General features: G+C 32.6%; 4 protein-coding genes across 4 annotated transcripts; 1 reads left to right on the forward strand and 3 right to left on the reverse strand.

The window, feature by feature from the left end:
• Positions 1-53: 53 nt before the first annotated feature.
• Positions 54-1,722, forward strand: LOC130612238 (uncharacterized). Its single transcript, XM_057433544.1, has 2 exons — positions 54-447; positions 930-1,722. The coding sequence occupies exons 1-2, from the start codon at positions 408-410 to the stop codon at positions 1,709-1,711; spliced, it is 822 nt and encodes a 273-aa protein (XP_057289527.1). The 5' UTR covers positions 54-407; the 3' UTR covers positions 1,712-1,722.
• A 2,178-nt stretch (positions 1,723-3,900) lies between these two features.
• On the reverse strand, positions 3,901-14,459 carry LOC130612859 (transient receptor potential cation channel subfamily M member-like 2). The gene is made up of 20 exons (XM_057434200.1): positions 14,412-14,459; positions 14,257-14,325; positions 13,934-14,145; positions 13,592-13,835; positions 13,337-13,461; positions 13,113-13,227; positions 12,554-12,682; positions 12,124-12,375; positions 11,601-11,778; positions 10,880-11,009; positions 7,367-7,551; positions 7,134-7,254; positions 6,891-6,993; positions 6,231-6,362; positions 5,674-5,750; positions 5,500-5,586; positions 5,319-5,424; positions 4,879-5,046; positions 4,639-4,752; positions 3,901-4,395 (listed from the first exon to the last, which is right to left on the reverse strand). The coding sequence occupies exons 1-20, from the start codon at positions 14,457-14,459 to the stop codon at positions 4,279-4,281; spliced, it is 2,712 nt and encodes a 903-aa protein (XP_057290183.1). The 3' UTR covers positions 3,901-4,278.
• Positions 14,405-16,017, reverse strand: LOC130612635 (transient receptor potential cation channel subfamily M member 6-like). Its single transcript, XM_057433978.1, has 4 exons — positions 15,697-16,017; positions 15,539-15,605; positions 15,232-15,398; positions 14,405-15,071 (listed from the first exon to the last, which is right to left on the reverse strand). Exons 1-4 carry the CDS (start codon positions 15,991-15,993, stop codon positions 14,697-14,699), a joined length of 906 nt encoding a protein of 301 aa, XP_057289961.1. The 5' UTR covers positions 15,994-16,017; the 3' UTR covers positions 14,405-14,696.
• Positions 16,018-16,055: 38 nt separating this feature from the next.
• Positions 16,056-20,435, reverse strand: LOC130612860 (transient receptor potential cation channel subfamily M member 2-like). Its single transcript, XM_057434201.1, has 7 exons — positions 19,832-20,435; positions 19,045-19,125; positions 17,753-17,782; positions 17,301-17,359; positions 17,051-17,189; positions 16,584-16,751; positions 16,056-16,460 (listed from the first exon to the last, which is right to left on the reverse strand). The coding sequence occupies exons 1-7, from the start codon at positions 19,844-19,846 to the stop codon at positions 16,056-16,058; spliced, it is 897 nt and encodes a 298-aa protein (XP_057290184.1). The 5' UTR covers positions 19,847-20,435.
• Between the last annotated feature and the right edge of the window lie 4,305 nt (positions 20,436-24,740).

Raw genomic sequence — 24,740 nt, forward strand, 5'->3', positions numbered from 1 at the left:
CTTCTCTTAGCCAATCACGTTTGGGATATTGTTCGTGTTAATAACAAAGGAGAATCGCAATCTAAAAAGAGTGGGAAGTTATCAACTAAGTCTTGAACAATGTTACTTGCAACAAACGTGTAATCTCATTTTTTTTCTCTTAAAAACTAATTAAAATATTGTTATCTTTAGTATTTTATTTGATTGGAGATCATCTCTGTTAATTTTTGAACTCCCATGTTTGCTGTTGTTTAATTAAAGAAATAAAAGCTTTGTATTTATGCAATAATACATGCTAAAGAAAAAAAACCGAAGTAACTTCCACACAACATAAAATATATTTACTGCAGTATGTATTGCTTCGTCCAAGAATTTATTATCATATAACTACATCACATGAATATTTTCAGACCAAAAGCGTGTGTTTCATGTTTTATCATCTTGTCATGTTGATGGGTGATCTCGATGGTAAGTAGCTACCCCTCTGATTTGTTTCAACTTTTTTTAACAAGAAACAAACCAAACAAGATCTTAAGTTGTTTTGAATTAAAAACATAACAACATTGCTGCCTATATGACGAATGTTTTTGTTATCCATACTATAATACTCGATGCCTGTCTGTTTGTAAGTCAAAGTATACCAATCTTTTTCTTTAAAAACAGGAGTGTTTTTTAATCGAAAACTCCATTATGATTGCACCTATAATCATAGTAATAACCCCCTGTCCAAGGTAATTTTGAACATGAAGGTGAGCCAGGATGCAAAAAAAATCAATTTGGGAAATATGTACGATGGTCGACGAACCTTGGAGATTTCGAAAATGTCTCAATACATCTTCAGGCTATGGTTTTCTCAAACTGTGGTCGTTTGATGTTACTCTTTTTAATGTTTCCAATAGTAACCAGTATGCCATTGTTGTTGTTTTATGGCTCATAATTTTTTTATCTAGGGTACAGAGCAGCGCTGATATTTTTATCATGTGTTTTGCTTATTATTTGTTTCCTTCCTGTCGTCCATCGAATAGCAGAAAAATGCTTAGAATTTTCCTTAAGCAACAAGCCGCTATATGAGGAGGTGGAATCTAGCGATGAAGACTCATTGAATGAATTCTCTCTGTTGGACAAAAAACACAGAGAAGAAGATGTGAATGAAACATCAGCTTTGTATACAAATTACTTTGATCATGTTGAAGAAATCAGAAACAATGTAGATACGCTAATCATAAAAAGTGATATAAATTCTAACCCTTCACTGCACACTGTTCCTAAAACTTATCCAAGCTCTGCGGTGGAGAGTTGTCATCATGTAGAATTAGAAACACAAATGAAATATATCGAAGAAGAAAAAGAATTAGTCATTTTAATAAAATGTATTAACAACTTATTAGCACGAGAATATGGTGGTCCGGAGAAATTAAAATTCAGTTTAAAACTAAAACAATCAAAGAATAAACGAAAATACAAAAGAAAATATTGCACTGGCTATTTTAATATTTCAAATAACTTTGCTACAGAGTTACCGCCACCTATCCGTTTTCCTAACGTCTCATACACTGTGTTGTTGAACTGCACACTCAAGATAAAATTATTTGGTTCCAGACACAACATGTTATCTAAATCAGAGAAGCTGTTGGGTTGCATACATGCATCTTTAGCTGGTTTATTTACAGGAGTAGAGAAAGAGGTGGCATTCACAAGATTTTTTTTACCTTTAGGAAAAGAAATAAGGTAGTAGTTATACAAGATACGTTGTTTTTCTTTTAGCTCTAAGCCTTTAAAAACCAGGTAGAATAAATTATTACCCCTCATGATATTCCTGTTCACCTTTTTGTAGAACAATGATTTGACGTCAATTTAGAACAGGCGGTAAAATAATGGCGAAAATTATGCGTTATTCTCGAGAGTTTAAATGTAAGCATTTTAGAAATTTAGAACGGACAAAGTGAATAGAACGAAAGCATTTTTAGATTGTAACCTTGATGCAGTGAAAACGTCTAAACAGCTTTCAACCTGTAAACCTCTTTGGGGTGCTGTTATTGACGAAAAAATGAACCCACATAACTACTTTACCTCCCCTGTTTGCAATACTAAGAAATGTGCAAGAAATACAAAGTTTTACAACGTTAAAGTTGCCAACAGGTATCTATTTTTTAATTCTCGCAACAGTCAACGTCATGCAGTCATTTCAGTTTATCAAATATATTTTAATATTATTTGTAATAAAATGAATTACATAAAAAATCTGGTTTCAACCAGGGAAGAAGGACATTGTAAAAACTAACTAAAAATGAAAAAATAAAAACCATGTAATCATAAATAACTTTGACATTTGTTGATTTCGTCTTCACGTTCAATTACTGTTTGCACATATCCATGCATTACCTTTCCTTGATGGTCTTTCAAATTTCTTTTCGGAAGTTTACATCAGAGTTTCTTATAAACTTGTTTTCATACTTGATCTGGACAAGTGTCAATGTTGTTTGTGTTTAAAAGTTCACGCCCTACACCTCCCACAGGTACTGTATTATTTTATCCAAATTGGTGGACATATTCCATTAACTCGCTTCGTTCTTTGATTTAGTTGAGGCGAATGTTCAGAGTAGTGATAAAACATTAGTATGTTAGCTATTTGTACAGATTTCAATCCTCTCCCCTTTCTTGGAATTTTGTTATGTATAGTCGGTCCATATCATTATTTCGATGGAAACTCTAAGCATTTTTTTATCCTTCTCCAATTTCAAAGGTTATTGGAAATATAACATAAGCTGTTCTTTTATTTTTATGGTGATAGTTCGAAAAACCAAATTTTTCGACATATATATGGCAAGAAATTCCTTTGCCATTCGCTACTTGTTTATTTTTCCTATATGTACATTACTTTCATCTTGGTCTGAATACTATACCTGTCTCCTGTTGTTGTTCGGAATAATAGATTGTTGCATTAAACACTTTCATGTACGCACATTAAATAGACACTTTCTGAACTTATTTTATTTATTCTCTTTGATGTGCCGCAACTTTCTTGGAAATATTGACAGAAAAATGGTTCAAATATTTGAGATCTTTGAATGAAGTGTAAATTCTCAAAAACATAGTAAAAATAAGTTTAATTAAATGAAATTAAATAAACGATATATTTCATCTTTGTTTGAAAGTGAGGCTCTTAAGGAAAAAAAAGTAAGTATGTGATTGTGATAGTAAAGCCACAAGTGTTTGTTTGTGATAATAATGCCACAAAAACAAGACTTTCTGAAGCTAAAATGAGTTAACAAATTAATCCAACTCTAACTGAATTCAACGACAAGAAAAAATCTTAGATCAAAAGTTTCAAAAAACATGAAATTTCTGTTGCATGTCTACGTCTTCAGATCCCAAACAAAGGTGTGTTTGTGTGATTTTTACTCGTCTGTTAATTTTAGGGGCTAAAGCAAATTGGGGCATTGAAAGGAAGTCCGCTATAGAGAGGTGTCCGCTTCTACATACAGGTTTTGTCATGAAAGTTTTGCCGTCAAATTTAAATTCTTTCATGAGACATTTGTCCGTTGTCGACGAATGTTTGCTATATAGGATGTCCGCTATGGGTAGGTATCGATATATTCATACACTTCAAAGTATTTAAATTCTTTGAAAGCAGAGATCCGACATTGAGTATATTTCCAAGCCAGCTAACAATAATTTTCAATTAATCACAGACGCGCTTTGTTCGGACTTAATTCTTGAAACCCAATTGTGCTGTAACTAAGTGAAAAAGAAAGGAAAATTTGTTCACTTAAAACATGTTTTGAGTTGCCATTATATCAATATAACGGAATTGGAATAAAAATATTAATAAACTGAACGAAGTATATATGGTAGAAAGTTATGGCTAAAGAAATGACTTTGCAAATAACAGAGAATTATTATTTCTATTGCAATCTGCTGACGGAAACAAAAGCGCATGGCAATGCTGCATCAGTTGAACATCACTGGTTACTTTGATATCGTGCCAAGGTTATTGTAACTTTAGCAAGAAAAACTAACATTTTTAACTTTTAATATTTAAAAAAAAGTCAAGTACAAACTAAAAAAAACCACCAGCTCAATCTGGTAACTGTTCAAAACACAATTTACAACATCTGACATAAAAGAAGAAATTTCTGAATAAGATTAATTTTTCAGAAATCGTCTAGGGATAGTACTTTTGACGAATAATTTTTTACAAAACTTGATTAAAAAGGGTTTTCTCTTGTTGTGGATATGTAACAAAAAATAATACTATAAAAAATAATATAAAATATTAACAAAAAAATAAAAAAATGTCTAAAACTGTGCATTACAATGCATAGCGATCTTTTTCAAGTAATCTATATATCGCCATCCGAGTGGAATTCGCGTCGATACATCCATCCATTCTAAATTAAGCTGTGATGCCAATTTCTGAAAAATAAATTAATCTTTCAAATCAATTCATGTACTTAAAACAGCAAAAATATAATTATTTTGTCGTCTGATTTGGCCAAACAATATGTTCCAAATGGTTATGAAGAAATAATGAAAGTACCTTCTCCTTCAATGGATAAAGTATACCTTACGTTTTAAATATTTATCCGCCATTCACAAACTTTTATGCAAGCATGTGAGCATCAACAAATTGCAGAAACTGATATCCAGATTACTTACACTTTCCAAATACTTTGAAATCACTCTGCCATCTTGATCATGATAATTAATCACAACACTCTCAATCCAAGCCTCATCTGTGTTTCGGGGATCTTCAATTGGACCGTTGTATAGCTACAAGACGTAAAAGTTTTAGCAAGAGAAAAGAAAAGCCTAAATTCACCTTCATTAACCCACTCTGTGTTGGATTAGGCATATTATAAAAAATCTAAAGATCTTATAAGATTTCTATTTTCTTACCTCAAGTCCATGACTTAGTATTTCTTGACAACGTTCGGCATAACTGCTCTTTCTTTCATCATCAAGCCAAAGACCCTTATCACTTAAAACTTCGACGTGAAAGAGTGCGCTCAGTATTGGGGGTATCAGTTCTTCTTGACGGTGCGATTCACATTTTGTTACAGGTCCCTGAAAGACAAAAAGTACTAAATCATTGCATAAAAACATATAAAAATTATAGGCATGGTTTGTGGTGATATAATTTTGCTGGTAAGACTACTTTCAACAACACCCACACTTGTTTAACTATCGGAGTATAAAAGAACTTCTTTAATACGTCCATGGTTTAAAAGACTTAGAACAAAATGTTGGTAAATTAAACCGGCGTTTAATGTAGAATTTGAAATATGTGTGTCACCCTAAACACAGCTGTGACTCCCCACTAATCGCTTACAACTTACAATTGGAATGTTGATGGTGCCAGATTTTGTTTCTTTCACGACAAGAACTTGAAGGATTTTTAAACCACTACTTCCGATCTCAATACCGGTCAAACCTGGTTTCCATCTAAAAATAACAAGATATTAAAGGAAGTTGTCCGAGGATTTCAAATTATATGATTTAAAGCAACTTTAATAATACCTTGTGAGAAGTGTTTCCACGATTTCGTTCGGTCCGAATGTTTTAAGCAAACCTTTTCCTGCAACACCAGTTCTACCGCGAGGATTGCTAAATTGTAGAAAAAGTTATATTTAAAAAGTTTCTCGATTGAAATCATCTAACATTTCCTTAAAGAAACATATTATGAGCATATACCGTGGATGATCAGAATCTGTATCATTTGATGGAAAGAATGTCTTTGGAGTGTTTGGTTTGTAATCCTCAAATTCAACCTGCGCAAAAAAAATGTGATGTGTGATATTTTTTTGCTAAATTACGCATTTCAATTTTTTTTATTTTTTTTTGAAAAAAGTATTTGAAAGTTAACAAACGTTACATATTTATAAAACACAGCATAACTTTGCCATTTCACATTTTTGTTTTATTGGTAAATCCCTGAATGAAGGTTTTTCCTGGATTAAATATTGTAGAACTCGCATTCCTTCAAACTCAATTATCACTATTAAGCGGATACTACGTGAAGTAACAACCTTTTCTGCTTAAACTTCTTTGTGGCTCAAATTTATAAAGCAACTGGTTTAAAGGTTTTTTTATCACAGTTGTATGATAATTTCGATATTATTCATCACAGTCATGTGCAAGAAAATAATCAATCTGCTCTTTTTTATTATCAACGAGTGAGAGAATTTTCAACTAAGCTGTAGGTTGCAACCACGTGGTTTCATTGATGCCGTATACATATGTAATGTTACCTCCCAAGGTATATTTTCTTCATTCACGAATACTCTTTTTGTATCTGTCAAAGGATAATGTACATCTGCTTTCAGAGTAGTATGAAAGTCACATGCAGATGCAAGCCTTTTACGCGTATCTCCTTCAGGTTCCTATAATCAATGCAGAGTTTTTATTGAATCACGAGACATTTTTTACAGAAAGAGTATGGCATCAACAAGGTGTATTTGTTGATGAAATAACCACACTAAAACACACTAAAATTCATTTTGTGAAACAACAGACACGTGTTAAAAAGCAAACAACAGATCTTTATCAAGTGATGCATTTCACAGCGTAAAAAATACTCAAATATTGTTAGAAGAACACTAACAATGTTGGCGACAAAACCAGCTGATGGTCTAATGCTTAAGGGTCGACGTTATGTATAGCGCATTAGTGGTTGTAAATCGCGTTTGAATAATGAGGGGGTGTAACCTAAATTAATACTTTCTACTTAGGAATAGGTGTGGAAAGGCTTGTTTATTTTTCTAGAAGATAAAAGAGTAAAAAGTCTTGAATATGAAATTTAATGTTGATGTCAATTTGGAAATAAACGAAACAATATTTTTATGAGTGCGTTCATCGTATATCAAAAAAACAGTTATAATCTAATATTTTAATGCACTGTTTACACGAACCTTCATTATTATTCCTTTCAACTGATCTTCGATTAAGTTTAGTCTCGACGTAAGTTCTGGATGTAGTTCATCTTGCTTTTCTTTTTTCTCGAGACGTTCACGACTAAATGCAAAAGTTGTCGTAGAAAACATATGTCGTTATTTTCGCGGCTAAACTTTAATTCGCATTCAACTTGCTGAAAATAGACAATGCTAAGTAGACGAACGTAAAAATAAAATAATGCAGTATTTATTTCAACATACTTCTTCTTTTGTTCTTTTTCTTGTTTTCGCAACTGTTTTTGCTCTTCTTCCATACTCAAACAAGTTATCAGACATTCTCTCTCAAAACCAAACAATTCATCTTGTTCGTCTATTGTAAAATCTGACCAAACAAAAAAAAAGCATTAGGCATACAGACAACACGGCCACTGGCAATCAATATTACACTTACAAGACGGAAATGCAGCACAAGTTTTTAAAATACGTTTACTTACCACTGGTCTTTTTAGGTCGAGACAAACATTTTGAGTTCAAGAAAGTCGTGGCGAGGACATGAATGTTTGGGAACAAAGAGAATGGTAGAGGAACTGCAGAGCGGTTCTGGTACTCTTGCATTGTAAAATATCGATTGAATTTCCAAATCTTTCTCGAATCACCTTGAACGCCATCGTAGATGTAACTAAACGATCAAAGTGAAGAAGATTGTAATAAAAATAATATGTAAAGTCTGTTGCAACGTGAAGTTTATTGTTGCAACGTGAAGTTTATTGTTGCAACGTGAAGTTTATTGTTGCAACGTGAAGTTTATTGTTGCAACGTGAAGTTTATTGTTGCAACGTGAAGTTTATTGTTGCAACGTGAAGTTTATTGTTGCAACGTGAAGTTTATTGTTGTAACGTGAAGTTTATTGTTGCAACGTGAAGTTTATTGTTGCAACGTGAAGTTTATTGTTGCAACGTGAAGTTTATTGTTGCGACGTAAAGTATATTGTTGCAACGTGAAGTATATTGTTGCAACGTGAAGTTTATTGTTGCAAGGTGAAGTTTATTGTTGCAACGTGAAGTTTATTGTTGCAACGTGAAAAGTTTATTGTTGCAACGTGAAGTTTATTGTTGTAACGTGAAAAGTTTATTGTTGCAACGTGAAGTTTATTGTTGCAACGTGAAGTTTATTGTTGCAACGTGAAGTTTATTGTTGCAACGTGAAGTTTATTGTTGCAACGTGAAGTTTATTGTTGCAACGTGAAGTTTATTGTTGCAACGTGAAGTTTATTGTTGCAACGTGAAGTTTATTGTTGTAACGTGAAGTTTATTGTTGCAACGTGAAGTTTATTGTTGCAACGTGAAGTTTATTGTTGCAACGTGAAGTTTATTGTTGCGACGTAAAGTATATTGTTGCAACGTGAAGTATATTGTTGCAACGTGAAGTTTATTGTTGCAAGGTGAAGTTTATTGTTGCAACGTGAAGTTTATTGTTGCAACGTGAAAAGTTTATTGTTGCAACGTGAAGTTTATTGTTGTAACGTGAAAAGTTTATTGTTGCAACGTGAAGTTTATTGTTGCAACGTGAAGTTTATTGTTGCAACGTGAAGGTTATTGTTGCAAGGTGAAGTTTATTGTTGCAACGTGAAGTTTATTGTTGCAACGTGAAAAGTTTATTGTTGCAACGTGAAGTTTATTGTTGTAACGTGAAAAGTTTATTGTTGCAACGTGAAGTTTATTGTTGCAACGTGAAGGTTATTGTTGCAAGGTGAAGTTTATTGTTGCAACGTGAAGTTTATTGTTGCAACGTGAAAAGTTTATTGTTGCAACGTGAAGTTTATTGTTGTAACGTGAAAAGTTTATTGTTGCAACGTGAAGTTTATTGTTGCAACGTGAAGTTTATTGTTGCAACGTGAAGTTTATTGTTGCAACGTGAAGTTTATTGTTGCAACGTGAAGTTTATTGTTGCAACGTGAAGTTTATTGTTGCGACGTAAAGTATATTGTTGCAACGTGAAGTATATTGTTGCAACGTGAAGTTTATTGTTGCAACGTGAAGTTTATTGTTGCAACGTGAAGTATATTGTTGCAACGTGAAGTATATTGTTGTAATGTGAAAAGTATATTGTTGCAACGTGAAGTTTATTGTTGCAACGTGAAGTTTATTGTTGTAATGTGAAAAGTTTATTGTTGCAACGTGAAAAGTTTATTGTTGCAACGTGAAGTTTATTGTTGCAACGTGAAGTTTATTGTTGCAACGTGAAGTTTATTGTTGCAACGTGAAGTTTATTGTTGCAACGTGAAGTTTATTGTTGCAACGTGAAGTTTATTGTTGCAACGTGAAGTTTATTGTTGCAACGTGAAGTTTATTGTTGCAACGTGAAGTTTATTGTTGCAACGTGAAGTTTATTGTTGCAACGTGAAGTTTATTGTTGCAACGTGAAGTTTATTGTTGCGACGTAAAGTATATTGTTGCAACGTGAAGTATATTGTTGCAACGTGAAGTTTATTGTTGCAACGTGAAGTTTATTGTTGCAACGTGAAGTATATTGTTGTAATGTGAAAAGTATATTGTTGCAACGTGAAGTTTATTGTTGCAACGTGAAGTTTATTGTTGTAATGTGAAAAGTTTATTGTTGCAACGTGAAAAGTTTATTGTTGCAACGTGAAGTTTATTGTTGCAACGTGAAGTTTATTGTTGCAACGTGAAGTTTATTGTTGCAACGTGAAGTTTATTGTTGCAACGTAAAGTATATTGTTGCAACGTGAAGTATATTGTTGCAACGTGAAGTTTATTGTTGCAACGTGAAGTTTATTGTTGCAAGGTGAAGTATATTGTTGTAATGTGAAAAGTATATTGTTGCAACGTGAAGTTTATTGTTGCAACGTGAAGTTTATTGTTGTAATGTGAAAAGTTTATTGTTGCAACGTGAAAAGTTTATTGTTGCAACGTGAAGTTTATTGTTGCAACGTGAAGTTTATTGTTGCAACGTGAAGTTTATTGTTGCAACGTGAAGTTTATTGTTGCAACGTAAAGTATATTGTTGCAACGTGAAGTATATTGTTGCAACGTGAAGTTTATTGTTGCAACGTGAAGTTTATTGTTGCAACGTGAAGTTTATTGTTGCAAGGTGAAGTATATTGTTGTAATGTGAAAAGTATATTGTTGCAACGTGAAGTTTATTGTTGCAACGTGAAGTTTATTGTTGTAATGTGAAAAGTTTATTGTTGCAACGTGAAGTTTATTGTTGCAACGTGAAGTTTATTGTTGCAACGTGAAAAGTTTATTGTTGCAACGTGAAGTTTATTGTTGCAACGTGAAGTTTATTGTTGCAACGTGAAGTTTATTGTTGCAACGTGAAGTTTATTGTTGCAACGTAAAGTATATTGTTGCAACGTGAAGTATATTGTTGCAACGTGAAGTATATTGTTGCAACGTGAAGTATATTGTTGTAATGTGAAAAGTTTATTGTTGCAACGTGAAGTTTATTGTTGCAACGTGAAAAGTTTATTGTTGCAACGTGAAGTTTATTGTTGCAAGGTGAAGTATATTGCTGTAATGTGAAAAGTATATTGTTGCAACGTGAAGTATATTGTTGTAATGTGAAAAGTTTATTGTTGCAACGTGAAGTTTATTGTTGCAACGTGAAGTTTATTGTTGCAACGTGAAGTATATTGTTGTAATGTGAAGTATGTTGTTAGCTTAAAAGATGTGCGTTAAATAAATCTAATTTTGTAGTTTTTCGACCTGAGGTGGGGTTCCGGAAAAAGGTTAAATCGATCGACGGAGCAAACCTAATTTTGCATCGATTAATGTCTACCGATTCGACCAATTTAATTTGAGTAGATACCCACCTTTAATGTGACAGTGGTGAAAAAGTACTGTAGCTAGTTACTTCAGATATGGTTCAGGTACAGGGATAGTGCGTACAAGTGGTAGATCAAAAATGATTTGATATTAAAATATAGATGAGAAAAGCTAAGGAAGGCTTTAAAAGAAGCACCACCTTAGTTCTGTTTTCTTTACCTGAATCTAGCGATTAAAAGGTTCAGTAACAAGACCGCTGCTAGTAAAGTGTATCCAGCCATCAGAATTTTTGCAATTGGTATCACTAATGTGGAATAGTCCATGTTGAACACTGTCAAACCAGATGGAGCTAAAAAAACACAAAAGGGATTAATTACGATCTCATCGTAATGAAAACATGTTTCACCTGTGATTACGAAGTTTTTACACAGAAGAAATGCGAGAAATTGTAAATAATGCAAAAATAAGTTTTTCATACAAATACGCTCAAAACCAAATTTATTAAGAATGGTCAACAAGTTGCCTGAAAACTTCCAAACCTAAGAATTTTTAACGCAGTAATTTTTTGTTGTTGAAATTCTATGTTTTACTTGTAAATCTATAGTGTTCTTGGTCAGTAAAGAAAATAAAAAGTAATCCTTGTTTAATGGCACTAATTTTGCAGTCAAAAAAAAAAAAATAAAAATAACATCTCGCGGACATTAGTACTCGCGGATGATGGTTTGCCAAACATTTCACGAGTACTAATTTCCGTTATTTTTTGCTAGTAATAATTTTTGCGAATGAATTCTTGAAAAATATTTTGCGGGTGTGTGATTTAACGAAAACTAAAAGTTATGCAAATGATAAATTTAAATAAATGAAAAAAGATTTGCGTAGTGAAACATAAACGAAAAGGAATAGTATTTAGCTGGGTAAGTTATGAATTTATCCAACCTACCTTTCATAACGACTTCATCTAATGAATCTGCGTACATCTGTTTGTACGGCACCGAAAAAATCGCTGTCACAGCTCTTAAGGTGGAATTATTCATTGGAGATAATATGGCAAACCTTGCTATGCCGTATGCTAACAGGAAGACTGCTAATACGAACACGAAGTATAACAAATCAACAATCTAAATAAATATTAACTTTTACATAAAGCCTAAAAATTACTAAGGTCTATTACTGGGAGAATTATCTGATAATTTATGTCATTTTGATTCGCATAAAGACATTAAGTATGGCTAAATATAACGTATCAGTGGCGCATCTAACACTAATAACTCGAATAAATCATATCTAGCTTTCATTTCTGCAACATTCGCTATAATCCATGTTTATTTATTGATACAGCGCACAATTGTTATGCAAATGTGACGATATTGCATGGTAAATTTACATGGTTTATATATAACTGCTAATAGTCCTGCAACAAGAAAAACACAATCAAATTTAAAAAAAGCGCTGAAATAACTAACCATTCTTCGAATCATTTCCACATATGGTCCTAACTCAGGACTAATTGAAAACACACTCAACAGTCTGATGATCCAGAAAAAAATGTCAGCGGCGTACAGCAGACGTGTCTCAATTAATTTGTCCGTGTACGAACGTAAAATGAACGCGACGATGAAAAGCGTCAGCGCAATAACGTCCAAAATATTCAAGAATGACGAAAAATAATTCTTTAGCTTTTGAGTTAATGTTCGTCCAACAGGAGCTTGAATTATCTAAAAAAAAAAAATGAAATTATGTAAAAAATCTGAAGATATGAGATATCTTAGTACAGGTTCAACTGTCCGATGTAAGATTTATTTTATCTGAAAACGAATCTATTAAAGCTTATTAGTTCAAGCTTAAAAGTTGTTAAAAACAAATCTAAGAACTCACAGAATTTTGTTTACTTACCTGTCTGATTTCTTCAAAAATAAAAGCAATGATATACAGTCCAACAATCCATTCGGAGAATTTGATTTTCTTTTCCAGTTTGTGAGTCAAAACGAAGGCGAAGAATCCAAGAAATATAAAGTAGGACACCTGGAAAAACATATCTGATTTGTTAAGAAGAGATTTTTAGCTTTATGTAGCTAGTTTAAACGTTTTCAAAGCGTACACAATCCAACATTGAAATAAAAGTTTATTCTTCTTTGAGTGAATTTAAACTCACCTTTTTCGCTTTAGTTTTACAATATCGAAGTGCTTTTTTAATATCACATACTTGTGGAAGTGATTTGCTCAATTTCTCAGTTGTTTTTTTTCAGGACAAAAAAATGCAACAGGTTACCGATTTGCTCAATATTACCAGAAGTTTTAGAATTTCTTAAATTTGATGTGAATATTCCGAATATTACCTTTTTTTGTAAAGATATCAGGAAAAATTCTAACACACAGAAAAAAGTAATGATTAAAGGCCTTGCTATAACCAGCCTCTCAACGTCATTGTGAAACTAGAAATTGAAAAACGTACCACGTTAACAGCGCATTTTGTTATTGGAGATTCGTAGAAATATCTTCCTTTGTAGTAAACACGTGACAAAGTTTCTTTGGTTTTATCCGAGTAAGTCTCTTTCTCTTGGCGATAACTACGAAAGCAAAAACACATTATCAAGCTCTTGTTGAACTCATCAATCTGCTAATGCAGTCAAGTATGAATACTACAAATTTTCAACTGTATACGCGCAATAAAATTACCTTTTTAATTTTGATCGAAGTTGATTAGATTCGTAATGAATTTTAGCTTTTCCTTCAACTTTTTCCATCTCTCGAGTTTTGTACTCCAGAAGCAAAAATAATGGAGGGACTAAGCACGAAACCACCTGTTGAATAAAAATATTATTTATTTATTTATTGCAACATGTAAAGTTAGCTCTACCTTAAATCTCTACTTGCCATAACTACAATGGCAGTAAAGTCCTTGTGCTAATAAATGCTTTTAGTCTTTTTTACCTGTAAGCCATGCATAAGCCACGAGTCACCTTTCAACACTATTCTTCCACACCATGTGTTCTCTGTTAACATTATCTGACATGTATCATGAGCTACAAAGTCAATATGGTCTGTCGAGGCAGCAAGTGCAAGACAAGATTTAGAACCGTAGTTTTCCAATTCCTGGCAAAGAACTCTTCTTGTAAATAGTTCTTGCTCTTGTGAATATTCGTTCAGCATGCTTAAAGCCAGACTTTCAAAGTATCTGTAACGATGAAAGGTTTTATAGCGTTTCTTGTTATGAGGCGAAAAGCGTTATCTATAAATGTCAATATTATTTTCCTAAACGCGAATATTACTTACTGTTCGTTTCTGTTGAGACGGAACACCAATGTTTTTTCTTCCGTGTTTTTGTTGTTTTGATAAAATTCTTTTATATTACCGTACAATTTATTTGCCATTAAGATCTTTGCTAACGTCTGGCCTCCATAGTGAAGGAACAGTACTGTCATATATTTCATGTTGGAAAGAACAGCATAAAAAAACAGCTGCATGTAAATATCATCTTCAAAATCCTAAAAGAACAACTATTTGTAGTTGTTGCATGAAAAAGTTAACAAAAAGGGTAAAAGCTACTTTTTGTGAATAAAAGAAATGAAAGAGCATATCAAATTTGAGTTTCATACCTTGTTGTCGATATCTCCAAAAGATTTTAACGATTTTAAAAAATCTTCTTGAACGTCTTGAAATGTTAGCTAAATGAGATTTTAGATAGTAGTTAAAAAGAAAAGATAATTTTTTTGGAAAAGTAAATGAAATTTGGAAGAATTTTTTTTTTTACAGTTTTCTGTATTTTCTTCATTTGTTTTGGCACAAATATTTGCACCATAGACAAAGAAAATTATACCAGGATTTTTCGATGTTTAGTTGTAGCTTGTATTAAGTTCTATTCTATTACTTAGTAATCTCCCCCACCCCTCCGTCATTTTCTCGCTGGCTTCATTAGTAGGAAAACTCCTGATGATGATTTGTTAAATTTTGTGTGCAAAATGTTGTATAAAGATGAAGAATTCAAAGAAAAGGGGAAAATGAAATACAGTTCCCCTTCAAATCTACCAGTTGAAAACTAACTACAGGATATAAAAGGAAAATTAAATAGATAAAAGAAAAAAAATTTAAGTTTAGGAAGATATTTACCATACCTTCTTTTCCGTATCTGTGAGCAAATGCAAAATGTTGATTTTCTTCTTCTTGTATTTCTATGCGAAAGAAAAAAACATAAATCATATAATTTTAATCTAACACAGTACCCCAAAGAAATAATGGAGGAATGGAAACAAGGATTTCTTACTTTCTGATACAACCATAGTATTTTTTCCTCAGTAACCACACCTTTTAAATCTCCTTTATAATAATCAAGCGTGTATTCTAGCAAGACACGTGCTTCGTCGTGTCGTGAAATTGATATCGCGTGTAGCAAATTATCTACGATAATATCAATCTAAAAAAATAAATATGAAACACTTAAGGTAGGGATAACAAATTAAAAAGTAGTATTAATTAATTAGAAGTGAAGAAAATATAAGAAATTCCTTCGGGTGGTAGAAGTTCACATAAATATAATGTTTAATCTATCAGTTAATAGTAGCTGGTTGAATTACATTTGTATCACTGGCGTCCTTTTTTAAATCCTTCAATTCATCATCAAATTCCTTCAATAACAGTTCCACATAATCGCAACATCCCCAATGAATAGCCAGTTTTAACTGATTGCTGATACTGGAAGAATTTGCATCATTGGTTCGCGTAGCTTCAGAGGCTTTGTAAACTGCAGATAAAAATAGCAATATCTATGAACGCATCACTTAGTATGCAATGTGTTAATCTACCTTACTTGAAAAGTTTAGTTTGATCACCCTCTACTTACAAGAAAGAAAAAAAGCGTGCTTCAAGTTCAAGAAATTTTACCTTGCAAGAATGCATTGAGAATCATCTGATCAAGCTTAGTACCATCATCAAAAGAAGCCAAAGTAATCTAAAATTATGTGAGAAATAGGTTAAGAAAATATTTTGTGAACAATGCATTTCATTATAACCATTTTCAACTCACAAAAGATGTGACTTACATGATCTTTGTAAAGCATGCATTCCATGATTGTCTCGTAATATTTAATTCTCTTTGCTATTGTGAAATCTGGAAATGTCTCCCCAATTAATTCAACTAATTTTTGATGTTGTTCCAAATCCCTCAGATTGCAATTTTCTAATGGTTTCAAGTCGTAAGCAAATATAAATAATTCCGCAGCAAAGCCTGTTCCTTTAAAAATAATAACTGGCATCTTGTTTCCAACGGATGCTTTGACGTTATCGATAGTATCAGGCCCACCACCTACAACTAACTTAACACCAACAATTCTCCTCATTTCACCTGTGAAAAAGTAAAAGCGACAAAATGATTAACATGAAACTGAATCAACTTAGAGTATTATTCCAGTTTTAAATAAAAAGATGCTATACCTGCTTTCCCAGGCACTCCATTGTCAATGATGTACTTCTCTAGCGCATGTTTAAAGTCAATCTCAGCGTAAAATTTATTCTTAGACCCATCATCGACCATAAGGAAATGAGTATGATTTTGATCAAGAAATCTTTGCTTCGGTAGTTTGATATTGAACTTCACTTTATTTTCTTCATATGGTTTTACCAGTTCAGCTGATTTCGGTACAACTCCCCAAGGCAAAATTCCTATACATCTCACAGCTCTCGACTGTGCGTAAACAGATGATGTGCTGTCTAGCTGTGACACGTCTCTCAGTGCATTTCCAACAACCTTCATTATTCCAAAGTTAGTACCACCAGTGAACACCAATGCATTTGTCATTCTCGATACCTACAATGTGTGATAATAACTTTTTAGTAATGCAATGCTGCAAAATAGCATCAAATTAATTAGGTTTTAAAACTTCATGAAAATATTCAAACTAAAAAAAAGAAGTTTTTGTACTTATCTAACCTTTCTCAAACCTTTCTTAAATTTCTTTTCAAAGTCAGATTTTGCACTGTATGCCTTTGCAGAGCCAATAATGGATATGAGGAGCTGAGATTTCTCTCCGAATTGCCATTGTGACATCATGAATTTGGTTACTTCTGCAGGATCAGTGGAATTTGATAATCTGACGTACTAAAGTAATTAAAAAATAAATAGTATATGCAATTAAAATGATTTGAGAGTCTGAACAAAAGAAACGATATATCCATATAACGTTCATGGTCGGTTGTTTGGGGATGGAGTTTAAAGGGTAATGACTTTTCTGGGGGATTACTATCACGGCAACATCTAAGCACTTTATGAAAAATTTCTGTCAAATTTGTAATTGATCAACAAATCTGCAAAACCTTCAAGACTTTTGAAATTAAAACGTTAATGAATATGTAAACATGACCTAATATTTTGTCATTTTTTTTCATTATTTTACCTACCCGCGCTTGCGTAGTTCTTTCAAACCCAACAAAGGTGATAGAACCGTATGCATCTGTATCTTGTTCAGTTATTTTGTGAGTACAACAATCACTACATACCACTTTTTCATCAGTTTTTGGGTTGGTATGGCAACCACAGCTATAGTACGATAAAAATATTTTAGGATGTCGCTGAAGATATTGTATTGAGTATATAATAAATTTCACGTTGGAGGTAGAAAGTGAACGAAAATGAGGCAACAGGACTTACCATTTCGCTACCTGACAAAGACATACTTTTTCTTTTTTCTTAAATGGCATACGATTCTCCTAAGAACGAAGACGCATAAAATCAAAAACTATTACAAGTGGTTCTCACTGTGACTTATCTGCGGTTTGGATAAAACCTCAAAGATTTTGAAACTCGAAATAAAACGTTTCAACACTAGTAGAAGTGTATCAGTTAACTAAAATCCAAGTAAGAGTATTTTTTAAAGCTGTATACGACTGAGTAAAGAAAAGTGTACAATATGCTAACAAAGATTTTTCTGAGCCAAGTAGTTTATTTATCTGGCATGTTTGTATTTCGTTTCTTAAGCTCGGTTCTTACTATTGGCTAGCATTAAGGATTTGGGGTTGTGGCGATGGTATCAAAATGAGTAGCTCACTCCTTTTATTTACTCCTTACTTAGTTCACGAAATAGAAGGTTTAAAATAACTTACGCTAATGGGATTGTTAAATGAACCGTATCCCTATAACAAAAGCGTTCAATATGTTACCGATTTTAAGTGAGACACTATGTACAAAGCTATCCTGTCTATTTATGGCTACAGACATTTCTTGCATAGCTAGCAGTAATGAAGTCACAAGTTATTTAAATGTAATTGGTAAAATTGAGCACCATCCATCAGAAAAATGTGTTTCTGATTGGTTTGTTCCTTTTCTCATCATATACTGCGTGTAGCAAGAAAAAATCGGGAAATTGATTTAATTATTTGAAATTTATCCTCAGTATATTTTCTGAATGCCGTAATGATCCGAACAACCGCCCTGGCCGCTTATTAATTTTTTTGATTTTTTTGCATGGGCGCTTAATCGAGGGGGCGCTTAAAAATGCTGGGTGGTTATAAATTTTTTTTCCTAAAATAAAAAATGAACAAAAGATGTAACAACATGAATTTAGTCATTCTAGGGTTCTCAATATAACATAAAAGTTTTCATATAAGTGCCCTTTGTTTCTCAAGGCATTTTTCAAGTAAGTGCTCCCTTTTACCAGGTGGGCGCTTATTTGAGGGGGCGCTTGAAAAATGCTGGACGCTTATTCAGATCAATACTAATCGTCTTTTCGTTCTAGGTGAAATTACGAATGTCTAGTGTTTTAATTAGTGTCCTTATGAAATAAAATATATGAAAATGCGTCTACCCTACAAATGTGAGGTTTTTATACTTGTCATAATTTAACTTAAGTCTAAATTTGAAAGTTTAAAATTGCTTGTCAACGTTTTTTTTCTGATATCTATGACAACATACACATTTAACAGGACAAAATTTAATGGTATGTATTAAATTACAAAATCATTTCCTTCTAAGGTGAGAGGTCAAATGGAGCAATTTGATCACATTTGTACAACGGTTACTTTTCTAAGTAGCACTTGTCAAGCAGAGAGGTAAATGGGACCATTTTCTTTAATCTTTAATGACGATTTAAAAAAGTAATACTTAGCAATTAGATTCTTTTCTACATTTAAAACGACCGAGTTAAGATATTATTCAATGCTAGTTAAAAATTTTATTTTGGTACGTTTGCAAAATCCTTACAGCACGTATGAATTTTTTTTAATTACAGTCTATTTCATCGTAATGATTGCATGTCAATGAAGAACATATAAGCTTTTTGATTCGTTGAATTAGTAATTAATAAAAAGGTTCGTTTGATATAAGATAAGAAGAAAATTTTAAGTTGAAAAAAATGGCATGTATTTACGCTAAAATGTGCACGATACGTGCTACATACATTACAGTTGTCTTTGATGAGGGCTGTTTTATCCTTTACTGGATCAACTCGTAACTCAAACTCGTCATCGCCGTCAAAACTCTATAATAACAAATAAAAACAACTTTTAAACAAAGAATATAAAAAACAATTAATACACGCTTTTTTATAACAATATCTAAATTGTGCATATATTCTTATAGGCCATACTTTCAGGACTAACTATATTTCTAGTTTGTTTTTAAAACTGACAAGTGCACAAACACGTGTTTGTTTTTAAAAGGGCTACGGAACGGCTATTGGTTTTCGACTTTAGTGACTTACACGAAAGTCGAGCTGATGGCAGCGAAAAACAAAACTGGCTATTTTTCCAGCATGTATGTAATTTACGGACTCGAACATATGGATCTAGAATTTTTATCTTCTCTAGCCTTGGTCATGTTTTCATCCAGAATGAGTCTCGCTGAAATATTTCTTTGTAATATACTTTTCGAAAAAAATAATGAACCAGCGAGCAAAGTATGCTGGTCTGTTCATTGCGCAAACCTCGTTAGCCGGATTTTTAATATGTGCGCGGGATATACGGAATGTGAGCCGGTTTAATGGCCTTTTAATGAAAATTTAAATGTTTGGTAAAAACGGAAAAGAGGATGCGCAAAATGAAAACAAGTCAAAGATAGGTTACAATTTTTTAGAAAAAACTTTTTTTTAAGTTCTTAACAATTTTTGGCTTCGTGTTTCTATTTCGCTTTTAATTAATAAAATACAGAAAGCAACAAAATTTAGGAATATATTTTTTAAAGCCTACTTTTGTCTTTGACATTACTTCTTTTGATGCTTTTGACTTTCTTGCTATCTTTCACTATCTCTCTGCGCCTGCCAGACATGCAACTGACACGTACTAATGCTGAATTTAATAAATATGTAGCCATATTTCCTTTCAAGGTTATGACCTTTCTAATTTATGTCCCTTTATAAAATAGGTGGGAGATAGTTCACATCACAAGTTCACAGAAGTTTGATAATTAATTTAGGAATCATTTTTACCAGTACAGTACTCAGTAATTATTATTTTTTGTATTACCTAACTCTTTACCACCTTAAACTTAGAATGGAATATGCTTACTAAGTCAATATAAAATGCAATTTTTTTTTTGCAAAATTATTTTCTTCCTAATGCTTGAGGTAATTGGAATAGACTTCAAAATAATTTGAAGGTCAAAGTTGAAATGCGTCAAACAGATTGGATGGCAACGTTTTCTGTCATAAAATGCAGAAGTGCAAATGAATGGTTTTGTTTAACTTGCACTTTTAAAAATATAGGAAAAATTTAAATGGTGTTCTGTTGTTAGAGAAAATGATAGCAAAAAGATTTAAGATGACGCAAGCAAGAAAAACACAGATTATGAATGTTTATTTTGCATATGTCAGAAAAAACTTTCGTATGAAACTTAAAGCTTAATACACCGATGAATGACTCTTTGTTAACCCTATTCGGTCCGGGGGGGGGGCGGATTCCGCCCCCCCTGACGGTTTTTTTTTAATAACTCCTGATTGCTTTGTTATATGGCTATGATACTTACTGAGTTTCAACATTTATCTATTAGACACCTGCATGCTAATTTTTTAGGTCCCATACCTTTCAGAGGCTTTGATATTGGCCATTACTCGAAACTACCCCTAAAAATCTCTATGAAATCCTTATAATGGGGAAAATATAATAACTCCTGTTAGGATTATCCTTAGAACTTGAAACTTGCAACACAACTTTGTTTCATCAAGAAGAATCATTTTGAATAATTTGAACACGTGACTAATCCGATTTCCCGATTTTGTCGGATTTTACCCGAAAATCGAAAAAAAACGGATTTTCGGGCAATTTTTGGCAATTTTTCATCCGATCCATGTAAAAACCGGAAAATATGTTAAATAACTTTTATTTAGCTTTCAGAAACTTCAAACAGAATGTAAAAATTCGCTCTAGAACAAAAGTAATTATATTTTAAGCAGATAGTGACATTTTTAACAATTTTCAAGCTTTTGATGACGTCACAGAAAATGTGCTGACGCAAGCAAATTTTTTTTGGCGCCATTTTGTTCCTTTTATGACGTACTATAAGTGTGCCAAGTTTGATCCAATTTGAACAACCCTATGAAAAGTTATGGAGGGGGGGGCGGAATCCGCCCCCCCCCCGGTCATAGTATGTTCGAAAAACCCCGGACCGAATAGGGTTAAAATAGATAGAAAACATTATCATAATATAGACACTCTTGCAAAAATTTAACACAACAAGGTCCAACTGTTGGTTAGCGATAAAAACCAAAACATTTTTTGGGGCTAGCTACCAAAATGAACTTTTTTTTATTTTTAAATTGATACTCGCATTTACAAAAAGTTTAAATATTTCGTTAGTTGCACAAAACAGGAAAAATGTGAGTTGTTTTTTGTTTAATGTAAACACAATATTTTATTCTAACTCCCATCATGATGAATTCACACATAAAGTGTGTTTATTCTTCACCTTACTAGCTACACAGTAAACGTATATGTTCACACTCAACACGTGAGCTAAACATAAGTCAAGTTTGCAGCAAAAAAGAAATAAAAATTTAAAGAAACTTTCCTTATCAAAGGTTCAGGTCACTAGAAAAGGTTTAGGGTCAGAAACAGAGGTCGTAGGAAACATGTTATTGATTTGTAAATACTTGCGGAAATATTTAATAATTCCTCTGATAGTTCTAAATGTCAACTTCTTTTCCTTAATGTAAAAGTTTCTCAGTGTATTCAGTATAAGTAAAAGATTTAGGTGTGTTTTAGCTACAAACATATAAAATGCTTAACTTCACCAGGACAGATAAACACAACAACAGATAGTTTTCCTTGTTATACCAGTCGTTAGGAGAAATGCATGGAAATTATCCTGTCGTACTTTTATGCTACATCAGTTTTTCATACATCCTTTTGGCCTACTTAATCAGGAAACGGGAGTAAAACTATTTGAAGCTCAAAAAAAAGCAATTCAACAAAAAAACCTTTTTTTTACCGCCATTGTTTTAAATATATTCCATACACAAAGCCATTAAATTATGCACGTAAAATATAATTTTTAGACGAACACGTAACCTGCTGATTTTACGCGTCTTCTTTGGGCAAGTGGTTGGTAGAAGGAGAAATCGAAAGTTGAAAACCTTGTTACGCTGAAAAATTAATGCACAAGTTGCATAGCTTATTTCAACCATAGAACATCTTATTTCAACTTAAAATATATAATTTTTTAGTATCACAATCTTCACAAAACGAGTGGAGTTTCGGAGAAAAAATAAAGTTATTCTATAATTTTAAACGAAAGATATTTAGCCAATCAAGATTTCACTTACCATAACTTTCTCTTGTCTCTCACTCTTCAAAGTGATGGAACTGTGACTGATGTGAGTTTTAAAGAGGAATTTATGAAAGATCCTTTGTTCTTCCTTTCCGGATAAACTTATGTTTTTATTTTCGAGTCTATTATTTTTAGCACTTTCATACCCTTTCTTTACCTGTCCAAAATACATCCATTATTTATTTTTATATGCCTACATTCGAAATTAAAACAACAAAAATTTATGTTTACGTAAAACTTTATTAGCTAGATTTAATTATCTACAGATACGTTTCAATCGTACTTTCGTCCCCAGAGTTCCTTGAGATAGACCTCAACAGTAGCTTTGGACCCGTCTGGTCACATAATTAAAATACATTATTATATATGGTGCATTTTTTGACTTAACTACCCAATGACTTAGGTAGTAAACTGCCTGGGTTTTAATTTAATTCATCGTTTTTGAGGGTAGATGTGTTGTTGTCAAAATTGGTACTCTTTAGAAAACAGGTAATCGGCGTCTCTTGAGAGAACTAAGTTTAAGAACGCGGGAATTATAGTTATGATAAAAATCATTTTTGGGTGAATTTTGTCATAGTTTTTTAAAACTTACCATAGTACGTTCGCAGTCGTTATTCTAGTTTTTACCCAACTTGTAGAAACTGTCGGTTCAGCTTTTGGAAACTTCTGTGAGAAATGCAATTTGGTTAATTTTATTGTGGATAAGGTTTGAAAAAATGCTTTGTGTAAAAAGATTTTTTGGTTTCCCTCAAATGTAATAATCTAGAAGGATAAAGAAGGAGAACCATCTCATTTCGCAGTTATTGAGAGCCATTCAATTTTTGTATTGTTTTTGATAACAATGGAATCATATGCTTATCTCGCTGATCCGAGTCTTTTTTGCTGAGGATAGGATCAAAATCATTTTCTTCTAATAAACAAAGCGCGGAAAAAACTACTAATTTGTAGCAATTAAACACGTAAATAACTTGTATCTTGGTGCATCAATAAACCACATGAAAAACATTTGTGTAGAGGACATAAAAATCGCCATTTTCAAGCTTGCCGTTGGTTGAAAGTATTGCCTACTGATTATCGAAATACAAACAAGCGAGAAGCGACTGCAAAAGGGTTACAATGGGAATGATTCAGTAGTGCATCTTTTGTGAAGTTTTATGCTTCCAACTCTAGGATTTTGTCATTATTTATTATTAATGTACTAGCATGGAAAATTGATAATAGCATGTAAAATCACATCTTTTTACTACAAAAGAAATGCATAGCTATTGTAGATATGCTTTTAGAAGTTTGGCTTGAAAAAAAACTAGTCATGTGATTCCAAAGTGTGTGTTTGAATTTTAAAATAATATGAAAACTTGTTGTAGTGTTAATGTTCCCACACATACAAAACAAATGTTATGCCAGCTAGTTAGCAAAGAAAAGTAGTTGTGTGTAAAGAAGTGTGCAAAAGTTTATAAACAAACCATGTGATTAAGCTAAATAAGTTATTGTATTTTGCCCTCCTCACCCCGAAGAATAAAAACTGTGACCTCTGTGGCCAAGGTGTTTGGTAAAGTAGTATAGGTAGCTGCATTCAAAAGTTTGTGTGTAAAATGACGAAATGTAAAATGATGAAAACAACAAAAAGTCTGTCTGATTCCTGGGCTGCGGCTAAGTTCCCAAGCCCTAATATATTTACATTCGAGAGAAAAGATGGCGATTGATGCGAAGCTTCTTTCCTAGTTAATATTTTGCAACTTTAACAACGAAGATCTTGCAAACAAATCTAAACAAATAGAAAAGAATTTTCTTTTCGTAAAACTTTAAATTGATTTTTGATTTCTTTTTTTTAAGTGGGAGGTAAGCTTTAAATTTTCGCCCTAGTTAATAAGATAAAATATTTTTTATTGTAAAGATCAAAGACTACTTAAAATGTTTTTCTAGGACGTCTTCTGTTACAGCAACTTGATGGAGAACTTGCAGCGAATCATTCTCAATCCAGCGGTATGTGACATCTCGTCGTGTTCATTCTTTATTTTTAGGCTAAGTTGACATTTCTACCTAGCTTAAGAAAGCATGTACATGAGTTGCAAGCAATTTAAACTAGCTAGTTTGTAGAACAGTAAAATACTTTGAAGAGAACTGATCAAGTAGGTTACCAAGTAAAATATTTCATCGCCTATATTTAACATTAACATCAGTGTATTTTTTCAATGTAATTTTACCGTAGTCACTCTCATTAGAGGACAACATTGGTGAAAGAACTGTCACGTCTTTTTGAAGGGTATATTTTCAAGCTGATTTTTGATAACTCGAGTCTTTTCATTATTTAGGGTATCTGCTAATTGTTTGCCT

This window comes from Hydractinia symbiolongicarpus, chromosome 10 (genome assembly GCF_029227915.1).
Source record: "Hydractinia symbiolongicarpus strain clone_291-10 chromosome 10, HSymV2.1, whole genome shotgun sequence".
NCBI classification, from domain to species: domain Eukaryota; kingdom Metazoa; phylum Cnidaria; class Hydrozoa; order Anthoathecata; family Hydractiniidae; genus Hydractinia; species Hydractinia symbiolongicarpus.